The following is a 24,639-nucleotide window of genomic DNA, read 5'->3' as shown; positions in this document are numbered from 1 at the left end:
AGTTTCAAAAATCTGTCAAGACCAGGCAATAGAAAGGTACTTTATAACAGTACCAGCAAGTAGGAACATTTCTATTCCCCTTATCTCCGCATAGGGCTTCCCTTGTGGTTCAGATGGTAAAGAATCTGCCTGGTGCAGGAGACATAGGTTTGATCCCTGGGTCAGGAAGATCCCCTGGAGGAGGGCATGGCTACTTACTCCAGTATTCTTGCCTGGAGAATTCCATGGACAGCTGGAGAGCTACAGTTCACGGTGTCACAACGAGTCAGACATGACTGAGCAACTAAACAACACTATCTCTCCACCTCTCCCCTAAGCTCCAACTCCAGAGGCTCAGACGCAGTAGCTATGGAGTTAGAATAAAGGTAAGCAAAAAAAGACAAAAGCAGCTTTCAAGTTCCCTTCACCCAGGAAGCCACTCAGTGGTAGTACGCCCTAGCTAGAAGGAGCAACTACAACCATGAAATGAGGAGGAGGCTTTATGAGAGACTGGAATGCATGCTCACTTAAAGGAATCACAGGAGTGTAAGAGCTTCTAGTTTGGCACTGCACTTCTCTCACCAAATAAAGGACAGTGAGAGTTAATATAAAGTCCTTTTATTAGCCCTTAAAGCCTTAGCTGCCTTTCCTAATATGTAATTAAGCTCTTTAAAAAGTAGACTGTACCTACTGTTTCTTTTGAAATTCTACATGCTTTTACACAATTTTGAGCATACAATCTTATTCATTTGATGCTAATCCATGAACAAATGCAGTGCCACTACAGGCTGATAATGTATGCTAAAAAATATCTTTAAAATTTACCTTTTTTGTCTTTTACCTCTATTAAATGTATACAAATCAAGTACCATAAAAAGGGAAATAGAGTCACAGATGTAGAAAATAAGCACGGTTACCAGTGGGGAAAGTGGGGTGAGGGGGGTAAATTGGGAGACTGGGATTGACATATACATATTACTATATAAAATAGGTAACTAATAAGGACGTGCCCAATAGAACAGAGAACTCTTCTCAATATTCTGTAAAGAACAATATGGGAAAATAATCTGAAAATGAGTGGATATATGTATATGTATAACATTCACTTTGCTGTAGAGCAGAAACTAACACAACATTGTAAATCAACTATACAAGTCGTGTGACACAACCCATAACCACACTGTACACGGCCATCAATTACAGGTTCTGATAAGCGAGTTGATAATCTGATTCCCATTTTTTTCATGGGTAATCTGCTTTTTTCTAATTGCAAGAATGAGTATGTGTGTGTGTGCTTGATCTACAACTCACTAGCCCTAGAAGTGGAAATTTTTGTTTTGTTTATCCTCCATGGAATTGGTGGGTCCATCTATAGACCCACATCACTCTCCAAATCCAGCATATTTTCAAACTTCCAGAAATATCTCTTCCCTGATACCTACTATTCTTACCTTTGGAAACTCCTTACTCAGTCTGTTTTCCATGTTTCTTTAACTTCTCTTTCATATTTTTAACTTCTATCTTTTTAAAAATTATTTTTTATTGAAGTATATTTCCAGTGTTGTATTAGTTTCTGGTATATAACAAAGTGTTAAGTTGTATCTCTATTTATTCTTTTTCATATGTTTTCCATTATGGTCTCTACAGGATAGCAGTAGTTCTGTGCTACTACTGTGCTATACAGTAGGTCCTTGTTGGTATCTACTTCATACATAATCATTTGTATCTGCTAATCCCAAACTCCTAATTTATCTCCCCCACCTCCTCTCTTTCTCCTTTGATAACCATAAGTTTGTTTCCATGTCTGTGAGTTTGTTTCCGTTTTGTAAGTAAGTTCATTTGTATCTTATTTTAGATTCCACATATGAGTGACTTACTTCACTTAGTATGATAATCTCTAGGTCCATCCATGTTGCTGTAAATGGCATTAATTCATTCTTTTTTATGGCTGAGTAAATCTTCATCTAGTGCTGCTACGAACATCTGGGTGCATGTATCTTTTTGAATTAGCGTTTTTGTTTTTTCTGGATATATGCCCAGGAGTGGGGTTGTTGCATCATACTGCAGCTCTATTTTTAGTTTTTTAAGGAACCTCCATACTGTTTTCCATAGTGGCTGTACCAATTCACATTCCCACCAATAGCACACACAGGAGCATTTCCTTTTCTCCATACCCTCTCCAGCATTTACTGTTGGTAGATTTTTTTAATGATAGCCATGCTGCTGCTGCTAAGTCACTTCAGTCGTGTCCGACTCTGTGCGACCCCACAGACGGCAGCCGACCAGGCTCCGCTGTCCCTGGGATTCTCCAGGCAAGAATACTGGAGTGGGTTGCCATTTCCTTCTCCAGTGCATGAAAGGGAAAAATGAAAGTGAAGTCGCTCAGTCGTGTCCGACCCTTAGCGACCCCATGGGCTGCAGCCTACCAGGCTCCTCCATCCATGGGATTTTCCAGGAAAGAGTACTGGAATGGGGTGCCATTGCCTTCTCCAATGATAGCCATTCAAACTGTCAATTTCTATCTTTTTATTTTATATTCTAGATGATTTGCTCATTCAGACTTTCTCATTTGAGGCTTTTGATTCACTAATTCTCAATTCTGCTATGTCAACTTAATCCACTGAAGAGTTTACTTTCAGTTTCACCAACTTTTATTATATACAAGCCTTGGAAAGGACCCTTTATCATTCTGCCTATTCTTCTGTTCTCATTGCGAGTTACTGTTTCATTTGAAATTCTTAAATGTTCTAAGTTCTTTTTGGGGATTGTGTTCTTATTTTCCCAGATATATCCTATTTAATGTATCCACTGTCTCTTATAGCAATACATTTCCTTACATACCCTAAAACACTTACTTGCAAGTTCTCTGTATGTGGGAGTTTTATCCTTTGTGAACTCTTTACTGTCTGTCTCGCTCATAGTTCAACTGATAAAGGATCTGCTTTACTGCCATATTATTTTATGGTTGCTCAAGACTATAGTGTTTCAAAGGTGTGTGGCTTCAGAGCAAGACTTAAATCAGGAAGACTGGGGCTTTGCCCCCACATGAGTACAGCTCTATTCCAGACATCATATCCACACATAGCATATGGTTACTATTTCCATTTTTTTTTTTTTACAGATGCCTGTCTGGCCCACAAGAATACCAACTGTGTCAGGTAAAGTTATTTCAGATCTAGTTTTACTGTTTAGAAACATGGTCTCAGTTCCCTGCTTTATGCACATAGCCCAGTTCCAATCTCCCATTTGCAAGACATATTTTACCCTCTTAAAAGGTGTTGTTGTTGTTGTTCTTAAGTTGCCCACTCATGTCCGACACTTTGTGACCCCATGGACTGCAGCATGCCAGGCCTCCCTGTCCCTCACAGTCTCCTGAAGTTTGTCCAAATTCATGTTCATTGCATCGGTGATGCCATCCAGCCATTTCATCCTTGACGCTTGCCCTCTTCTCCTTCTGCCCTCAATCTTTTCCAGCATCAGGGACTTTTCCAATGAGTCAGCAGTTTGCATTAGCTGACCAAAATACTAGAGTTTCAGCTTCAGCATCAGTCCTTCCAACGAGTATTCAGGGTTGATTTCCCTTAAGATTGACTGGTTTGATCTCCTTGCTGTCCAAGCAATGCTCTGGAGTTTTCTCCAACACCATCATTTGAAGGCATCAATTCTTCGGTGCTCCTCCTTCTTTATGGTCCAGCTGTCACAACCGTATGTGACCAATGGGAAGACCAAAGACCTTTGTCGGCAGAGTAATGTCTCTGCTTTTCAACACACTGTCTAGGTTTGTCATGCTTTCCCGCCAAGAAGCAAATGTCTTCTGATATCATGGCTGCAGTCACCATCTGCAGTGATTTTTGAGCCCAAGAAGAGGAAGTCTGTCACTACGTCCACCTTTTCCCCCCTCTATTTGCCATGAAGTAATAGGGCTGGAAGTCATGATATTAGTTTTTTTAATATTTAGTTTTAAGCCAGCTCTTTTACTCTCTTCCTTCACCCTTATCAAGAGGCTCTTTAGTTCTTCTTTGCTTTCTGCCATTAAGGTGGTGTCATCCATACGTCTGAGGTTGTTTATGTTTCTCCCACCTATCTTTATTGCAGCTTGTAACTCATCCAGCTCGGCAATTTGTTCATGATGTGCTCAGCGTATAGATTAAACAAACAAGGTAACAGCAGACAGCCCTGTCATACTCCTTTCTCAATCTTGAACCAATCAGTTATTCCATACAGGGTTCTAATTGTTGCTTCTTAACCTGCATACAGGTTTCTCAGGAGACAGGTAAAATGGTCTGGTATTCCCATCTCCTTAAAATGTGTAGTAATCTACAATTTCTTAAATTTGGCTCAACTCACAGAAACCTGGCCAACACGATCCAGATTTCTATGAGTCAGATAACATCAGCATCTACTACTCATTAAGGATTTCCCTTGTCTTAAATGTAGCTAAAATATATTTAGGTATTTCTTTGAACATCTTTCACACTGTAGTCTTATAAGCTTGGAGCAAAGCAGAAGTAGACTATACAGGTGCTTTCACTGACATTTAAGTCAAATAACAGATGCAAACTATCTGAGGTGGGGAGCATATCTCTGACTCGGGAAAAATGGATGTGATACAGCTAAATTTGATGCCATGACAAGGAAGCAGGTCAAAGTTATTTAAAAACACACACACACACAACGAATTTTAGTAGCATATAATTTTTAAAATATTACTGTTTCAATAACATTAATAGTTTTGGCTTTCATAATTTCCTCAGATTCCAATTTTGTCATCTTTTATAACTATTCTTAATATTTTATTTAGTCTTTACCCATATACTCATTTTCCAGGCTCAGTTATATCAAATCTACCATGAATATACCATGCAAAGCCTACTAGTCTTTTATGTCTATTCCTTTTTTTTTTTTCATCTTTACTGAAGTATAATTTACATTGCCTTAACTTCATCCATTGTAAGGATAAAATTAAATAAGTTGTAATCACTTTGTAGAGTTGTACAAAGTAATCACAAATCAATTTTTAGGACTTTTTCATCACCCCCCATATTTGCTTTGAGTCTATTTATAGCCAATCACCGCTGCCTCCACCCTAGTCTCAGCCACACGCAACCACTAATGGGCTTTATTTCCTCTATAGATTTGCCCTTTCTGGCATTTCAATGTAAATGAAACCAAATAATATGTAATCTTATTCATCTGGCTTCTTTCACTTAGCAGGGAGTGGCAAGCTACAGTCTGCAGGCCAAATCTAGTATGCTACACGTTTTTGTAAATAAAATTTATTGGAACATAACCATACTCCATACTCTCTACGGCTGCTTTCATACCACAGCAGTGGAGCTGAGTAGCTGCAACAGAGGCTCTGTGACCCACACACCATAAAATATTTACTATCTGGCTTTTCATAGAAAAACAAAATGTGCTGACTCTTGACTTAGTAAAATGTTTCTGAAGTTCATTCCCACTTTAGCATGTATCAGGATTCATCACAGTGTTCCCTTTTATTGCTGAACAGTATGGTATTGCATGAATATATGACATTTTCTTTATCCATTTACCAAACAATGGATATTTTAATTTTTTTTTAGTTTCTAGTTATAATAGTTCAAGTAATTCTGCTATAATGTTTGTGGAAATGTTTCAATATAGACAAGTGTTTTCATTTTCTTATAGAGTCCCGGAAATAGAATTGCTAGGCTATATGCTAAATTTCTGATTAACTTTTTATTTACTCATTTTTGGCTGCACTGGTTCTTTGGTGCTGTGCAGGCTTTTCTCCATTTGTAGCAAGTGGTGGCTACTATTTGTTGCAGTACACAGGCTTCTCATTGTGGAGGCGTCTCTTGTTGTGGAGCACAGGCTCTAGGTGCATGAGCTTCTTCAGTAGCTGCAGCACACAGGCTCAGTAATTGCGGCTCATGGGCTCTGGAGCACAAGCTCAACAGTGTGGCGGACAGGCTTAGTTGCTGTCTATGAGATCTCTTTGGATCAGGGATTGAACCTGTGTCCCCTGCACTGGCGGGCAGATTCTTAACCACTGGACCACCAGGGAAGTCTGATTATCTTTTAAAGAAACTGTCAAACTGTTTTCCAAAGTTGGCTGTAACATTTTAGATTCCCAACAATGTTTAGGGTCCCAGATGCTCTTCATTCTTGCCAACACTTAGTGTTATCTGTCATTTAAATTACAGTCACTGTAGTAGTGTGTAGTTGTATCCTGAGGTTTAAATATATGTTTGCCTAATGTCAAATGATGTTGAATACCTTTTCATGTGGTCACTTACCATCCATACATCTTTGATGAGATATTTCTATCAAAGTATCTTACCCTTTTTTTAATATGCTGTCTTCTTATTGATTTTTAAGAGTTCTTTATATATTCTGGATATAAGTCCTATATCAGATATTTCTGTCTGGTCTTGTCTTTTCATCCTTTTAATCATGCAGTGTAAATGTTCATTTAAATGAAGTTCAATTTTTTTTCTTTTATGGCCTTACTACTGGTACTGTATCTAAGAATGTCTTGCCTAATCCAAGGTCTTCTAGAATATCTAAAATTTTAGAGCTTATATTCAGGACTATGATCCATTTTGAGTTCATTTTCCTCTATGCTGAGTGTCAAGGATCTAAGTTTATTTTTTTTTTAACTTTTAATTTTGTATTGTTTGTATAACAAACAATTTTGTGATAGTTTCAAGTGAACAGCAAAGGGACTCAGCAAATGGACTCATGGATTCATTCTCCCCCAGTCTCTCTTCCCATCCGGGCTGCTACATAACACTGAGCAGAGTTCCATGTGCTATACAGTAGGCCCGTGTTGGCTATCCATTTAAAATATAACAGTGTGTACATTGTACATGTCCATCCCAAACTCCCTAACTATCCCTTCCCCTATCCTTCCCTCCTGCAATCATAAGTTCATTCTTTAAGTCTGTGAATCTTTTTCTATTTTGCAAGTAAGTTCATCTGTATCATTTCTTTTTAGATTCCATATATGAGCAATATCATACCGTATTTCTCTGAGTTTCTTCACTCAGTATGACAATCTCTAGGTCCATCCATGTTGCTGCAAGTGGCACTATTTCATTCTTGTAAATGGCTGAGTAATATTCCAGTGTGTGTGTGTGTGTGTCTCTGTGTGTGTGTGTGTACACATATACCACATCTTTATCCATTCCTCTGTCAATGGACATTTAGGTTGATTCCATGTGGCTATTATAAACAGTTCTAATTATTCTAGTACCAGTTGTTAGAAACACTGTCCTTTTCAACTGAGTTGTGTTGGCAGCTCTGCTGAAAACTGACCATAAAATATAAGGATTTATCCTTGGGTTCACCATTTTGAATCATCTATATTTTTTCTTTATGCTAGTATTTTGCCAAATTCATTAATATAGATTTATAAGAAGTACTGAAATTGTATCATGAAGTCCTCCAAAATTTTCCTTGTCTTCAAAATTACTTTTGCCATTCTAGGCCCTTTGCATTTCCACATACATTTTAGGATCATCTTGTCAATTTTTACCAAAAACAAAAACCCTAGGAAAAAACAGGGATTACACTGAATCAGTTTGAGGAGAATTACCATCTTAATGATAATATTGAGTTTTCTAATCCATGAACAGTCTTCCTAGTTATTTAAAATTTTAAAAACCTGGTCCAGTAGTTTTGCTTTCACTGTACAAATTTTGAACTGCTTCTATTAAATTTCTTCCTAAATATTTTAATATTTTTGATTCAACTATAATTATTTTCTGATTTGGGGATTGTTCACATCTGATACCTAGACACACACTTGATTTCTGTATGTTGATTTTTTTTTTTCCTGCTGAACTTGTATTAGTTCTAGTAATTTACATATTTGTATGTTCCCTAGGAATTTCTATATATAGGATCACATATCCATGAATAAAGACAGTTTGCCACTCCCAAATGTCTTTTATTCATTTTTCCTGCCTGACTAGAACTTCCTGTACCATAGTGAAGAGAAGTGGTGACAAGGTGACAGTGAACATCACTACCTTATCTTAGGAGGAAAGCATTCTGGCTTTCACCATGGAATATAATGTTATCTATAGGTTTTTCAGAAACAGTCTTTGTCAGGCAGAGAAAGTTCTCTTTTATTCCTGGTTTATTTAGCGATTTTGTTTTTTATCATGAATAGATACTGGAGCTTGGCAAATGCTTTCTCTGACTCTACTGAGATAATTATGTGGTCCTGTTCTTTAGTTTATTAATACAGTGTATTTACATTAATTGAATTTTGGATCTTAAAACAACTTTGCATTTCTGGAACCAATCTCACTTGCTCTTTGTGTATAATCCTTTTTATAAGTTGCTGGATTTGGTTTGCTAATATTTCGTTAAGGATTTCTACATCTATGTTCAAGACAGAAACTGATTTGAAATGTTATTTTCTTGAGGTATCTTTGCCTGCCTTTACTATCAGATAACTCAAGACTGATAAAATACATTGGGAAGTGCTCCCTTCTCTTTTTATTTTCTGAAAGAGCTTTTGAAGGATTGTTTCTTCTTTGAATATTTGATAGAATTCACCATATCAAACTCTGGGATTTTCTTTGCAGAAGATTTTTAATTCCTTACTTAATTTCTTTACTTGCTACAATTCCTACTCATATTTTTCTATTCTTAAATTGGTTTTGGTAATTTGTTTCTTTCTAGTAATTCTTGTCTTTCTAGAATTTTATTCATTTCATCTTATGTTCTATTAATAAATTGATGACATAAATTTGATGATAATATTAACTTTTAAGTTCTGTAAGGTTGGTAGTAATGACACCCCTTTTACTATTCATTTTGGTAATTTGTGTCTTTTCTTTCTTAGTCAATCTAACTAATGGTTTGTTAACTTTGTTCGTCTTTCCAAAAAACCAACTTTTAATTTCATTGACTTTTCTCTAGTATTTTTCTGTTTCATTTGTTTTTGCTATATTCTTTATAATTTCCTTTGCTTGCTTTTGGTATGATTTTCTCTTCTTTGTTGAGTTTCTTAAGATGGAAGCTTAGGTACTGATTTGAGAATTTTCTTTTTCTTATATGTGCACTTACATATAAGTTTTCCTTGAAGTACTGCTTTGTCTGTAAACATAAATTCTAAGCTGTCTTTTTGCTTTCATTTATTTAAATATTTAAAATTTCCTTTGTGGTATTAGGTAAACATTCTTTAAATGACAAATATTTGGGTTTGTTACAAGATTATTTTCTGTTATATGATTTCAATCTTTCATAACCTATTGAGTCTTGTTTTATGGCCCAGTTTATGGTCTAACCCAGAAAATGTTTCAATTTGAAAAGAATGTGTATCCTACAATCAACGGGCAGTTTTCTATGTATCTCAACGGGTAGTTTTCTATGTATCTTAGGTCAAGTTGACTGATGATATTGTTTAAACTCTTCTATCTCCTTGCTGGTTTTCTACCCAGTTCTATCAAGTATTGTTAAGCGAAACGATTTCTTCTTCCACAGTTGTGCTTCATGCATTTTGAGACTGTTGTTAGATGTATAAACAATTATGAAATGTCTCTGTCTTCAGTAATATTTTTTGTCTAAAGTCTGTTTCATCTGATAAGAAAACATCATTACTCTTTTCACTGTGTAGCTTTCCCCATCTTTTTATCTTCAACCTACCTTATTCATGTTTTTGAACATAAGGTGTGTTTCTTATAGACAAGATAGATATAGGTGAGTGTTGCTTTTTTATCCAATTTGACAATCTCTGCCTTTTGAACAGAATGTTCACTCCATTCATTTAATGTAATTAAATAATTGGATTTATTCCTATCATTTTGCTATTTTTCTACTTGTGTCACATCTTTTTTATTCCTCTCTTCCTCCTTTAGGTGCTTTCTTTTGTGATTTTTTTTATTGTATCATTTTATTCTACTTTTGATATTTTCTATTCTTTTATATAGAGTTATTTTGTCAGGAACTGCTCTAGGGATTATAACACGAATTTTAATTTATTATAGTCTACTTCAAAATAATATTTAATTCCAGTAAATGGGAAACTATATTCCAAAATATGTCTTTTCCTTTGTCCTCTTTTGTGTTATTACTGTTATATTTCATGTATATGTTATACACCCAGCATAACAGTATTATAATTACTGTTTCATATAATCTTTTGTTTTAAATAGGTAGTAAAATGAGAAAAATGTATCTACAGATTGTTTTATATTTACTCACATATTTGTCATACCCAACACTCTTCAATTTTTCCTATCAATTTGAATTAAACTGGAGTCAGTACCTTCAGTATTTCTTGTAAGACAGCCTAGTAGCAGAGAATTCTGTCAATCTTTATCTCGGAATACTTTATTTCACCTTTATTTTAAAGGTTTTCTGAATATAGAATACTTGGTTGATATTTTTTCTTTTAGCACTTTGAATATGTCCTGCTTTATGGTTTTTAGTGTTCTGATAAAAAAAAATCAGCCATTATGGTGTTATTGGTCCTCTACTGTAATGAGTCATTTTTTTCTTTCAGTTTCAAGATTTTCTCTTTTCCTTTGGCTTTCAGCAGTTTAACTATGATGTGTCTATGTGTAGTTTCTTTTGTTTTTGTATTTGGGGTTTGTTGAGCTTCTTGAATTCATAGATTGTTTTTCGTCAAATCTGGAAAGTTTTCTGCCATTATTTTTTCAAGTTTATTTCCTATCCCTTCTCCTCTCCTCAGTCTCCATTTTGTGTGTACATATGAACTTAATGTTTCCCCACAGGCCTTTGAAGCTCTTCTGATTTTTCTTCCATCTTTTTCTCTCTGCTCTTTGAGAGTATGCTACTGACCTGTACTGAAAGTCACTATTTCTTCTGCCATCTCAAATTTTCTACCAAGTTCATCTAGTGAATTTTAAATTTTAGATACTATACATTTTAACTCTATAGAGTTTTGTATATTTTTTCTAATAATTGCATCTTTGTGGATATTCTTTATTCATTGAGTCACAGATGTCCTACTTTCCTTTAATGCTTTAAACATGGTTTTCTTTAGTTCTTTGAACATACTTATAATAGCTGCTTTGATGTTTTAGTCTGCTAAATCCAACATATGGAGACACTTAGATACAGTTTCTACTGACTGTTTTTTCTCCCTCAAGTATCAGTTCAGTTCAGTCACTTAGTCATGTCTGACTCTTTGCAACTCCATGGACTGCAGCATGCCAGGCTTCCCTGTCTATGACCAACTCACAGAGCTTGTGCAAACTCATGTCCATTGAGTCGGTGATGCCATCCAACCATGTCACCCTCCATCATCCCCTTTTCCTCCTGCCTTCAATCTTTCCCAGCATCAGGGTCTTTTCCAATAGTCAGTTCTTCACATCAGGTGGCCAAAGTATTGGAGCTTCAGCTTCAGTATCTGTCCTTCCAATGAGTACTCACGATTGATTTCCTTTAGGATTGACTGGTTTGATCTCCTTGCAGTCCAAGGGACTCTCAAGAGTCTTCGCCAACACCACAGTTCAAAGCATCAATTCTGTGGTGCTCAGCTTTCTCTATAGTCCAATTCTCACATCCATACATGACTCCTGGAAAAACTATAGCTTTGACTATATGGATCTTTGACGGCGAAGTAATGTCTCTGTTTTTTAATATGATTCTAGGTTTGTCATAGCTTTTCTTCCAAGGAGCAGTGATTTTGGAGCTCAAGAAAATAAAGTCTGTCACTCTTTACATTGTTTCCCCATCTACTTGCCATGAAGTGATGGGACCGGATGCCATGATCATCATTTTCTGAACGTTGAGTTTTAAGCCAGCTTTTTCCACTCTCCTCTTGCACTTTCATCAAGAGGCTCCTTAGTTCCTTTTTGCTTTCTCCCATAAGGGTGGTGTCATCTGCATATCTGAGGTTACTGATATTTTTCCCTGCAGTCTTGATTCCAGCTTGTGTTTCATTTAGTCTGGCATTTTGCATGATATACTCTGCATATAAGTTAAACAGCAAGGTGACAATATACAGCCTTGATGTACACCTTTTCCTATTTGGAACCAGTCTGTTGTTCCATGTCAGGTTCTAACTGTTGCTTCTTGGCCTGCATACAGATTTCTCAGGAGGCAGGTCAGGTGGTCTGGTATTCCCATCTCTTGAAGAATTTTCCACAGTTTGTTGTGATCCACATAGTCAAAGGCCTTAGCATAGTCAAAGAAGCAGAAGTAGATGTTTTTCTGGAATTCTCTTGCTTTTTCGATGATCCAACGGATGTTGGCAATTTGATCTCTGGTTTCTCTGCCTTTTCTGAATCCAGTTTGAACACCTGTAAGTTCTCAGTTCATGTACTGTTGAAGCCTAGAGTGGAGAATTTTGAGCATTACTTTGCTAGCATGTGAGATGAGTGCAATTGTGTGGTAGTTTGAACATTCTTTGGCATTACTTTTCTCTGGGATTGGAATGAAAACTGATCTTTTCCAGTTCTGTGGCCACTGCTGAGTTTTCCAAATTTGCTGGCATATTGAATACAGCACTTTCTCAGCATCATCTTTTAGGATTCGCAATAGCTCAGCTGGTATTCCATCACGTCCATTAGCTTTGTTCATAGTGATGCTTCCTTAATGCTTCCTATGGCCCACTTGACTTCACATTCCAGGATGTCTGGCTCTAGGTGAGTGATCATACCATCATGGTTATCTGGGTTTAAGATCTCTTTTGTATAGTTCTTCTGCATATTCTCGCCACCTCTTCTTAATATCTTCTGCTTCTGTTAGGTCCATACCATTTCTGTCCTTCATTGTGCCCATCTTTGCATGAAATGTTCTCTTGGTATCTCTAATTTTCTTGGAGGGATCTCTAGTCTATCCCATTCTATTGTTTTCCTTTATTGATCACCCAGGAAGGCTTCCTTATCTCTCCTTGCTAGTCTTTGGAACTCTGCATCCAGATGGATATATCTTTCCTTTTCTCCTTTGCCTTTCGCTTCTCTTTTTTTCTCAGCTATCTGTAAGGCCTCCTAAGACAAACATTTTGCCTTTTTGCATTTCTTCTTCTTAGGGATCGCTTTATCACCACCTCCTGTATAATGTTACAAACCTCCGTCCATAGTTCTTCAGGCATAGTTCCTCAAGTATGGGTCATCCTTTTTTGTTTCTTTGCATATCTAAATTTTTTGTTGAATGTTGGATATTTTAGATAACATATTGGAGCAACGAGATTCTGAATTTGTCTGAGAGCAGCTGATAGACTAAAAGTCTGTTTTCTCCACAATATGTGGCCACTGATATCTCTCTTCCATTTCCCCTGCTCCTTCATTTTTCTTTCTAAGACTGGCTTTTTCATACCTTTTTAACACGGTCTCCAGTGTCACCTTACTGTTTAGCAAAACACTATTCAGAGATTTTACTCAAACATCTCAATCCAGTAAAGCTTCCACTCTCAGGATGTGTGTATATCTGAATGAGGTTTTGTGTGTGGAATGAGGAGTGCATTCAAAACTTGGGCGTTTTACAAGTTGGCCTCAGATTTTATTACCACTGGGCCTGTTTGATCTCATTTCCGCTTATTCTTAGGCTGCACTAACCAGTGATAAGTGGGTGACTTGGGCCCATTTGATATTCTGCTACACTATTCTACAGCCTCCAGTCAACCTGGGATATGGGGTGAACTTATCAAGCCTCCAAGACTGTCTTACTTCCTAGAACTCTCTATAACATCCTGCTACTCCATGAGTCTGGGCTTGCCACAAATTACACCACAATCTCAGACTAATGGAGCCATAGGTCCTCCCTACTTCTTTGCAACTAAGAACGTTATTTTACTCTGTAACACTCCCTTACGAAGATTCTCTCTCCAGCAGGGGCAGCAAAGCTTCTGGTGTTCAAGGCCTGTCCCATCCTGGCTGAAATACCACACCAGCAAAGTTGGAGACGAGGAATAGGGAAAGAAGCGCAGCACCAAGTAAGAACACCACAAACTTGTGTTATTCTTACCATGAGGAGTTCAATACTTCCCATGAATAAGGTTTCTCAATTTGATTGATTTCCAGAGTGCTGAATTTGCTTTGATTATTTTGTCCAGCTTTATGATTGTTTTGTGAGGAGGGTAATTAAATCTCTCACTCCGTCATGTCAGCCATTCCTTTTTTATAGGGTATATCATGTACTGCTGTAGTCCAAAGTTCAACTATACCAAATCCTGGCTATAACTTTAAGATTATATTTACCTGTGAGATAAAAGAGCAAATTTACTTTTTATTCACTATCACTCAATAGTCTATGCATATATATATATGTATTCAATGCCTATCTTAAACTAGATATATTGGAGTCAGCTTCCTTTTTTGTTGCTGTTGGGAAAAATTGATTTTGTGCATGTGTGTTTGAATGTGGCATGGATAGGAGCTGAGGATTTCTCTACATCAATAATGTAATGAAGCAACTAAAAATATAACACAATCATAGGCACCAGACTATGCTAATAGACTACTATATCTATTCAGTCCAGATACCACAGTACATGAGAAATACTGATACCTATAGCATATGAAGAGAAGGAAATGGCAACCCACTCCAGTGTTCTTGCCTGGAGAATCCCAGGGACAGAGGAGCCTGGTGGGTTGCCGTCTATGGGGTCGCACAGAGTCGGACACGACTGAAGCGACTTAGCAGCAGCAGCACAGTATATGAAAATGATACTAAGAGGTATGGAAACTATCATATGAAATATACTTGAGAGAAATGTCAATGTTTATCCTGGAGGAAAATGACATACTGCAAGCCTTTCAAATATTTAAATTAGACTTTTTCAATATTGATACAGAGGGCAGAGTCAAAACTTAGGGGTATAATTTTAAGTTCAATATACAAAATAAACTAGTTAACAACTTAAGCTGAAACAACTGGTTTGGTTTCCTTGCAAAATGATAAGCTTTTCTCACTAAAAATGACTATAATAGACAAGATGAACATTTTCTAAGGAATGCTTTGTTCTGTTTTATTTTTGATTGTAGGATAATTGCTTTACAATGTTGTGTTGTTGGTTTCTGGAGTACAACAATGTGAATCAACTATAAGTATATAAGTATTTATATAGGAGATGGACTAGATGATCTTTCAACTTTAAGTTTCTCTAACTTTATCCTACCTTTGTAAAAACTGTGATCTATAGTTCTAGTTGCTGCAATTCAAAAACAAGAAAGTTGAAGTGGGAAAAAAAAATAATGAAAATGAACAAGATAAAGTTACATAAAATCAGACTTCATTCTGGAAAGGAAAAAAAAGCTCAGTGAGTACATAAGAAATATTCATAAAAATATGAAGGGCACAAATCATGTAAACTCAGAATTATTCACCAAAAAGTAGAAAGCAACCCTTAAAACTCTGAAAGAGGTAAGTTTATCACAAATACAGGAAGCATCATTATATTCAGGAAATAGTTAAGATAATTTGCTAGGACCAGAGCATGCTATAGACTGGAAACACAAGTAACTTACCTCTTTCAGTTGATCAGCACTCCCCCATGATGCAGAACGCTGATGTGATCTCTTTTCTGCACTTTCTTCTGCCCAACAACTAGGTGTCTTTCAAAAAAGAAACAAATAAAAAATGAGGAATTTTGTCTCTACTCCTTAATTTCACAGCAATTCAAACATACTAGCACATACCAATTACGGGGTTATACTAAATACTAAAATACCTTAAGAGCTAGGACTTTCATGACCCTGTGCAATGTTTATTATTTTAACTTAGATACAGTCAGTCTAAGATGTCTCTGAGTAATGTTACTTAAAACATTTGGTTTTTTACATCAACATTAATAACTTAAAGTTATCAGATTCAAAGAGAACTGTGAAATATGCATATTGTTGTTTTTTTTTTAAAGAGAAAAGGCAAACTAATTATGAAATGGTATTTTTATTACATAAAATAGAAGTAAAATTAACAGAATGTGCTTAGAAGCAGTGGGCTTACAGACTACCTCTATGTCAAATATCTATTGATAGGTAGTACCATTTTTTGAAAAACATCAAGCATGTTTATATAAAAATACATTATTATAAAAATAGGAAAAGATGCGGCTAAATTGACGATAATTTTTGTTGTTTTTGCTATTTTTTTTTAATTGAAGAATAATTGCTTTACAGAATTTTGTTATTTTCTGCCACATATCAATGTGAATCAGCCATAGGTATACATATGTCCCCTACCACCCTCCTCCCCATCCCACCCCTCTAGGTGGTTGTTACACAGCCCCTCTTTCAGTTCCCTGAGTCATAAAGCAAATTCCCATTGGCAATCTATTTTACATATGGAAATGTAAGTTTCCATGTTACTCTTTCCATACATTTCACCTTTTCCCTTCTCCCCAACCCCTGTGTCCATAAATCTGTTCTCTATGTCTGCTTCTCCACTGCTGCCCTGTAAATAAATTCATTGGTACCATCTTTATAGATTACATATATATGCATTAGTATATGATATTTATCTTTCTCTTTCTGACTGACTTCACTCTGTATAATAGGCTCTAGGTTCATCCACCTCATTAGAACTGACTGAAATGTGCTCCTTTTTATGGCTGTTATATTCCATGTATATATGTACCACAGATTCTTTATCTATTCATCTGTTGATGGACACCTAGATTGCTTCCATGTTCCAGCTATTTTAAATAGTGCTGCAATGAACACTGGGGTATATGTGTCTTTTTCAATTTTGGTTTCCTCAGGGTATATGCCTAGGAGTGGCATATGGTGGTTTTATTCCTAGTTTTTTAAGGAATCTCCTAGTTTTTTAAGTCTTCCATAGTGGCTGTGTCAATTTACATTCCCACCGGCAGTGCAGGAGGGTTCCCTTTTCTCCACACCCTCTCCAGCATTTATTGTTTGTAGACTTTTTGATGATGGCCATTCTGACTGGTGTGAGGTGATATCTCATCGGTCTAATAATGAGTGATGTTGAGCATCTTTTCATGTGTTTGTTAGCCATCTATATGTTTTCTTTGGAAAAATGTCTGTTTACGTCTTTTTCCCACTTTTTGATTGGGTTGTTTGTTTTTCTGGTATTGAGTTGTATGAGCTGCTTGTATACTTTGGAAACTGACTATAATTAATCCTATATTAATCCTTTGTAAACTGACTATAATTTAAAGCAGTGCATCTTAAAAAACAAAAACAAAAAGAAACTGAGCTACATGTCAGCAAACAGAATTGCTTTTACCTAAAACATTTTGAGTGATTTAATCCGTAATACACACTTCATTCAAACACACCATGAAACACTGTCAAACAGTAAGATCATTTATTGGTTGTATTAAAAATGAAAAAATAGTAAAACTATCATCTTTAATATATGAGAAGATTTTTAGTGTAATGCAACTTAGGGAACATTAAAACCACTGTTTTAAGATAGACAAAGGGCAGTGATCATCACACGTAAATATATATGGCTTTAAAATTATTTTTTATTATATACCTAAAATTCATCATTTATATTGAAGCTACATCTGTGACTCTACATAATGCACAACTTCTTATGAGGAAGCCATCAGTTCTATATAATTCAAAATGCTTGTGGACAACTTTTTAAATAATTACCAACTCTTAAAAGTAATGATACTCCAAAATAAAACCAGTAACAACTGAATGCTAGTTGAATAAAAATATATATAAACTGCTTTAAGAGTTCAAATACTAAAGTGAAACTATTTAGTCATATTATTGAGTAAAATATTTTATTCAGCTGGCATGTGCAAAGAGGTATTATTAATATATTAAATAAGCTGCTTGCAGATTAACTATTTAGTTATTATAATTTCCTAATCTCAGTGTTAGATAAGAAAAACTACTCTGAAATTAATCCCCAAGTAGTTATATCTTTAAAAATTTATTCTAAATTATTCAATTATGATAGTTTTAGTCAAACTTTTGACAATCTATATGACTTAATACTTTTGCCTTTGTACCAAGCATAGGCATTACTCTCACCCAAAAGCAATGATTAAGGATCAATGTTTAAAACTAAAAAGTATATTTGCAGAAAATGAGTCAAATTTATGACATGTTCCATAATCATTTAACAATAACATTTATAACACTATTTTAATTTTGTAAGCTCTACTTTTTTCAAAGGATATTTATATAAACTGTATCTCCAACTTAGAGATAAGTCAATAACCACAAAAATTCTGCAAATGCCTCAATTCTGGCAAGCACTCCAATGGCAAATGAAACTAAACCTGAGGTCTCTCAACTGAGGGTATCTTCTTTCTTCCTATTGTCATTCTTTTCTTAAAACTGAATGTGAACCCCTTTTGATCATCTGAAATGTAGTACTGGTTATACAAAAGAAATACATAAAAGCTAACTGCAAAAGAATATTTATGATCCTGAAATCTATCTAGTAAATTACGTAGTTTTTTCTTTTTGTTAAGTACAAAACCATTGGGAGAATTCTTTCAATCATGTGGCTATAAAATGACATGAATATAAATTATTTAAGTATATTCATCAGTTTCAACTTTTCCAAAAAAGAATTATTTCATTTTAATTGCACATATATACAAATATATTCTAAAGACCGCACTGTCCAAAACAGAAGCTACTAGCCACATGTAATAATTTAAATTAACAAAACAAAAAATTCAGTTCCTTGGCCTCACTAGCACATTTTACATGCTTAATAACCACATGTGGCTACTGATTGCCATACAGAACAGCACAGATACAGCACATTTCCACCACTGCAGAAAGTTCTGTTGAGAGCAGTGTTTTAAAAATCATTGATTTTTAACAAGTTATTCAAATCAAACCAGAACCAAAGATGGCTACTTGGTCTTCAAATCTATTTAAAATTATGCTTCTTAAGTCACAGAGGATGAGTTAATTTGTATCCAATTCGTTAAATCTGAGTACATGAGAAGTATTTTACCATTTGAATTAGGAAAACAACAACACAAAGTAGCAAAAGTTATTTGCTTTCATGCCAGCAAGAGATTCCTTTCCAACTGGCCTGTTATTCTGTCCATTAATCTAGAGTAGAATTTTATGAACTGTCCTACTTATGTCCTGGATTTTAGTAAAAAATGTATGACAGAAGAATCCGGTGGTGAAACAAATTTGGGAAATATTATATACTGTATCTCTCTATTCAGTGTAACAATGCAATTAGCATTTCAAAACTCAAATATACAAACACACATACACAAATAACTTTTTTTAAAACCTGCTTTACTCTCTCTTACAGGCTTCCCTTGTAGCTCAGCTGGTCAAGAATCCGCCTGCAATGCAGGAGACCCCAGTTCAATTCCTAGGTTTGAAAGATCCCCCTGGAGAAGGGAGAGGCTACCCACTCCAGTGTTCTTGGGCTTCACTTGTAGCTCAGCTGTAAAAGAACCCGCCTGCAATGCAGGAGACCCCAGTTTGATCCTGGGTTGGGAAGATCCACTGGAGAAGGGATAGGCTACCCACTCCAGTTGAGCTTCCCTGGTGGCTCAGCTGGTAAAGATTCCACCTACAATGTGGGAGACCTGGGTTCAATCCCTAGGTTGGGAAGATCCCTTGGAGAAGGGAATGGCTACCCACTCCAGTATTCTGGCCTAGAGAATTCCATGGACCCTTGTATATCCATGGGGTCACAAAGAGTCAGACACGACTGAGTAACTTTCACTTTCACTTACTCTCTCTTACTTATATGATCCTAGAACACTTATTTTACACTTAACTAACATTTCCAGGCAACCTGGAAAGAAATAAAAGAAATATAATCCTCAATGAGTGGTATTATATTTAACAGCCTGCTTTTCAGCCTGTATACTTAAGAGGATTCTTCCTTTCTAGCTGCCTCCACTTAAACTACTAGGGAAGAGAAAATGAACCTTTCATACACTTGAGCAAGACTGTTGACAAAAAGGTGGTTGGCCAAAAAAAAAAAAAAAAAAATCCCCTCTACATCAAAAGGATACCTATAGGTGGAAGAGGCCACTTTAAAATTTTACCTTTCAGAATCACACAAAGTCCAGCCCATGAAGCTTTAAGGACCCTCTTAGCTGGCCTACTCACTTCAGTATTCTTGCCTGGAGAATCCCAGGGACGGCGGAGCCTGGTGGGCTGCCGTCTATGGGGTCGCACAGAGTCGGACACGACTGAAGCGACTTAGCAGCAGCAGCAGCAGCTGGCTTGGTTTCCCCTGTGATGAATGCTGCTTCTCCAAGTGAAATAAACAAAAAATAATCCTACTGCACAGGGCTACACATTTGTATTTAAGACTATTGTTAAAGACCAGTTTTAGGCCAATAGACAGACTGAGAGACATTACAGAGATTTTCTATATACCCTTCATCTCCATAAATGCACAGCCATCCCTACAGAGTGGAACATTTGTTAGAACTGATGAATCCACACTGATACATCATTATTACCCAGAATCCATAGTTTACATTTAGAGTTCACTCTTGGTGATGTGCATTCTATGGGTTTGGAAAAATGTATAATGACACATATCCATCATTATAGTACCATACTGCTGCTGCTGCTGCTAAGTTGCATCAGTGGTGTCTGACTCTGTGCGACCCCGTAGACGGCAGCCCACCAGGCTCCTCTGTCCCTGGGATTCTCCAAGCAAGAATACTGGAGTGGGTTGCCATTTCCTTCTCCAATGCATGAAAGTGAAAAGTGAAGTCGCTCAGTCGTGTCCGACTCTTTGTGACCCCAGGGACTGTAGCCTACCAGACTCCTCCATCCGTGGGATTTTCCAGGCAAGAGTACTGGAGTGGGTTGCCATTGCCTTCTCCATACACACAGTTATTTTCACTGCCCTAAAAATCCTCTGTGCTCTATTAATTCCTCCCCATCTCCAAACCCCTGACAACCATTGATCTTTTTACTCTTTCCACTTTTTTGCCTTTTCCAGAATGTCAGGTAGTTATAATCATATAGTAGGTTGCCTTTTCAGAGTTGCTTCTTTCACTTAGTAATATACATTAAAGGTTCCACTATGTTTTTTCTTTTTAAAAAAAATATTTATTTGGCTGTGTCAGGTCTTAGTTACAACACACAGGATCTTCAATCTTTGTTGCGGCATGTGGGATATTTAATTGCGGCATGTGAACTCTTAGTTGTGGCATGTGGGATCTAGTTCATTCATTCATTGACCTAGTGAAGGATATTTTGGTTGCTTCCAAGTTTGGCAATTATGAATAAAGCTGCTGTAAATATCTGTATGCAGGTTTTTGTAAGTTTTCAACTTCTTTGGGTAAATACCAAGGAACATGAATGCTGGTCTGTAAGGTAAGAGTGTACTTAGTTTTGTAAGATACTGCCAAACCGTCTTCCAAAGTGGATGTACCACTTCCTATTTCCACCAGCAACATACGACAGTTCCTGTTGCTCTGCATTCTGCTCAGCATCTGGTGTTGTCAGTGTACTGGATTTTGACCATTCTAATAGATGTGTAGAGTGGGACATTTTAACTGGCATTTCCCTAGTGACCTATAATGTGGGAACACCTTTTCACATGCTTGTTCGCAGTGTGTACATCTTCCTTAGTGAGCTGTCTGTTAAGGTCTTTGGCCCATTTTTTAATCAGCTAGTTTGTTTTCTTCTTGTTGAGTTTTAAGAGGTGTTTGTATATTTTGGATAAGGGTCTTTTATTAGATATTAGCAATGGGTACTTTTGCTATTCATATCTGTATTCGCAGACTATCAAGGGTGAATATGCTTTCCTGCTTTATCAACTTCAAAATGGGTCAAACTAACTCCTAGCAAAATATTCTTTTTCAATATGCAAGAGCCTAGAGTCAATTCCAAAAATCTCACCAAAAAGAAAAAGCTAATCACTTCAGAAAATTCTCTCAATCTTACTTAAAACTTATTTTAAGTCCTATGTAAAACTTTAAAATCTGTATTTTTTTGTGTGGTTTAAATTTAGTCTTAAAAATTTACTATAGTTTATAGTGTATTACAGAAACATGATTACTGACTGCTAATTATTTTTACTTTACTTAAATAGATGATACTTAACATTATGGTACTAATAAACCTGCCAAGAAAAGAAATGGAATTACTTGAAAAATCAATGATAATTAAATTAATAATTAAGATTATAATCTGATTTTAAGCTACAGAAAAGTTTTTAAAATAGAAAATGATAAACCTCTCATTATTCATAAATATGTCTTTGAGAGATTTGGTCTTCTTTTGACTAATAAGTTTTTTTAACTTTTTAAAAAATTTGAAAAGATTTTGAAAAGACTATCCTGATGAAGCATTAAAAAATAGAGCACAAAAAGACTGTGACTATAATATTATGCTTTGCTTTCCTGGTAACTGTATATACGTTTATGTAGTTTTATAGCCAAATATAAATATAAATAGCCTCTTCACTAGTTAAGAAGTGTACAAAAGGACGAGTCTAGCTAAAAACAAGAGCTTTAAGAATTCAGTGAGAGCAGTTACACACTCAAATTTTTTCATCATGCTCCAGCTACATACTAAGTTATGTGCTCATTCTGTGAGATTACAAAAATGTATAAAATCCATGTCTATTTAGGCCTTAAAAGTGTTCCACACACAACTGAATAAAAGCCTGTGTAGTAATGGTTTGTGATTTTCTAGATTAGCAGCCAGGGAACTTATTCAGAAGAGTTAAGAAGCTATATTTCTGTTTCCAGATCTTAAGGTGATGGAGGTGTTGGTGGTACATCTCTGGATTGCAATTTTTAAAAACAGGAAATACCACAGAAATCAACTATTACATCTATGTTATACATGATAAAAGTATTTGGCTGATCTGTAAGAAATGTTAATTTGAATAAAAGCAATCATAAATGTGCCCCAAATCTTAAGAATATTCATAGTAAATGTACTTCTAAGAGCTAATCTGAGATGCACGCCAAGTGAAGCAGTGGAAATAAATGTCTATCAACAGAGAAAAGAAAAATTGTGGAACGGTCTCATATACAAGAAAACACACTACACAGTCTGTAATCCCACTTTAGTAACCAAATACACACAAAGAGAAAAAGACTTTAAAGAGATATTTCAAAATATAAATATGTAAGAATTCTAGATAATTATAAATTCTTTTTTTCAGCTGAGAAAAATCAAGGTTTAAAAAAGAGACTTAAAATAATAATGATATAAGAAATGTTATGATTTATTAAATAGGTTATAAAACACTACCTGCAATATCACCTGAACTCTTTATTTTTTTTGAACTCTATTGTTTAAATGGTCTGTAATTTAAATTTTTTTAATTTTCTAAATGTAAATAATCAAAATATAAGAGGGTATACATCAAAATGTTAGAAACAGCTATCTGGATATTAGAATTATAAGTAGCTTATTTTGAGATTTTGGGTATTTTCCAAATCTTCTGCAATGACTACTGTTTCAAAATTAGAAGTAGGACTTAAAAAAAATAGGAACTGTGTTACAGAATTTGTAGGTGTGGATGTATACTCTGAGAAAGTCAAACACAGAATTTACAGAAATTCTAACTTTAGATGCAAACCTCAAATCTATCTTGGAAGACACATTACATGTTAAGTAAAGATGTTAATACACATCACCATAAAATATTTTTCACGACACAGGGGTCCCTTTGACTTTGACTAACAGGTTGGGGTTCTCTCACAACTGCACGTGTCAGTATGTAGTTTATCACTGGCTGTGGGAATGGAGTTGGAGACTTTAGAAAAGCCAAAATATTTAAGTGTTTAGAGTAACTGAAAACTGAAGATAACTGAAATGTCCAACACCCAGAAATATTAGTGGAAAGTTATTGATGAGAATATTGACAGGAAATTATAATTCTGTTTGGATATGTCTTTCATGGTATACTTTAATTATATGGAGGAAAAAATATCTATAAAAATGTTTTCCTGAAAAAGTTAAACATAGAGCTTCCATATGCTCCAGCAATTCCTAGAGAAATGACAACATATGCAAACACAAAATCTTGTATGCAAATGTTCAAAGCAGTTCACCAACTCAAGAATGTACAAATAAAGTGTAGCATGTCCATTCCATGAATATTATTTGGAATACAAAGGAATGAAGTACTGATACTGTGCTACTGCATGGATGAAACTTAAAAATACTATATTAAATGAGAAACGCCAGAAACCAAAGGCTACAAATTGTATGAGGCTATTGACTGAAGCACCAGAGCATGCATGCACTGATATGAAATGTTCAGAATATGCATATACAGAGAGGGAGAAGGGGGACGACTAGGTGCTACGTGTGGCTGAGGGAAAGAAGACTGGGGCGAAAGAGTGAATGACTGCTAATGGGCACAGTGGTTTTTTCCACTGGATGGAAATGTTCTAAAATTGATTATGGCAATGTTTGCACAACTCTGAATATATTCAGAACCATGAATTGTACACTCTAAACAGATGAACTGTATGGTATATAAATTATATTTCCACAAAACAGTTATTAAAAATAATTATGTAAAAGAGGAAATTATAAATCAATCTCATTTTTCAATTTAAAAAAAGCCCTGTATTGCTAAACCTGAAAGTCCCAAGCATTGTTTGTATTTTCTCAAAAATAATTAGTATTTTCTATCATACTCTTCTTGCCAAGTTTCAAATCACACTGCTGCTACTGCTGCTAAGTCGCTTCAGTTGTGTCCGACTCTGTGCGACCCCATAGACCCACCAGGCTCCTCCGTCCCTGGGATTCTCCAGGGAAGAACACTGGAGTGGGTTGC

General features: G+C 35.8%; 1 protein-coding gene across 4 annotated transcripts in view; it reads right to left on the bottom strand.

The window, feature by feature from the left end:
- The window catches only part of GLCCI1 (glucocorticoid induced 1), a 103,746-nt gene that overhangs the window by 34,657 nt on the left and 44,450 nt on the right, over positions 1 to 24,639 (bottom strand). For all 4 annotated transcript variants that reach the window (XM_081531646.1, XM_081531648.1, XM_081531647.1 and 1 more), the window contains exon 3: positions 15,417 to 15,503. In XM_081531646.1, coding sequence (XP_081387772.1) covers positions 15,417 to 15,503 — 87 coding nt within the window. The remainder of the gene's footprint in view (positions 1 to 15,416; positions 15,504 to 24,639) is intronic.

Source organism: Giraffa tippelskirchi, chromosome 10, assembly GCF_054371585.1.
Source record: "Giraffa tippelskirchi isolate mGirTip1 chromosome 10, T2T-mGirTip1v1.2.pri, whole genome shotgun sequence".
Taxonomy (NCBI): Eukaryota; Metazoa; Chordata; class Mammalia; order Artiodactyla; family Giraffidae; genus Giraffa; species Giraffa tippelskirchi.
This window is presented reverse-complemented; position numbering and strand designations above follow the sequence as displayed.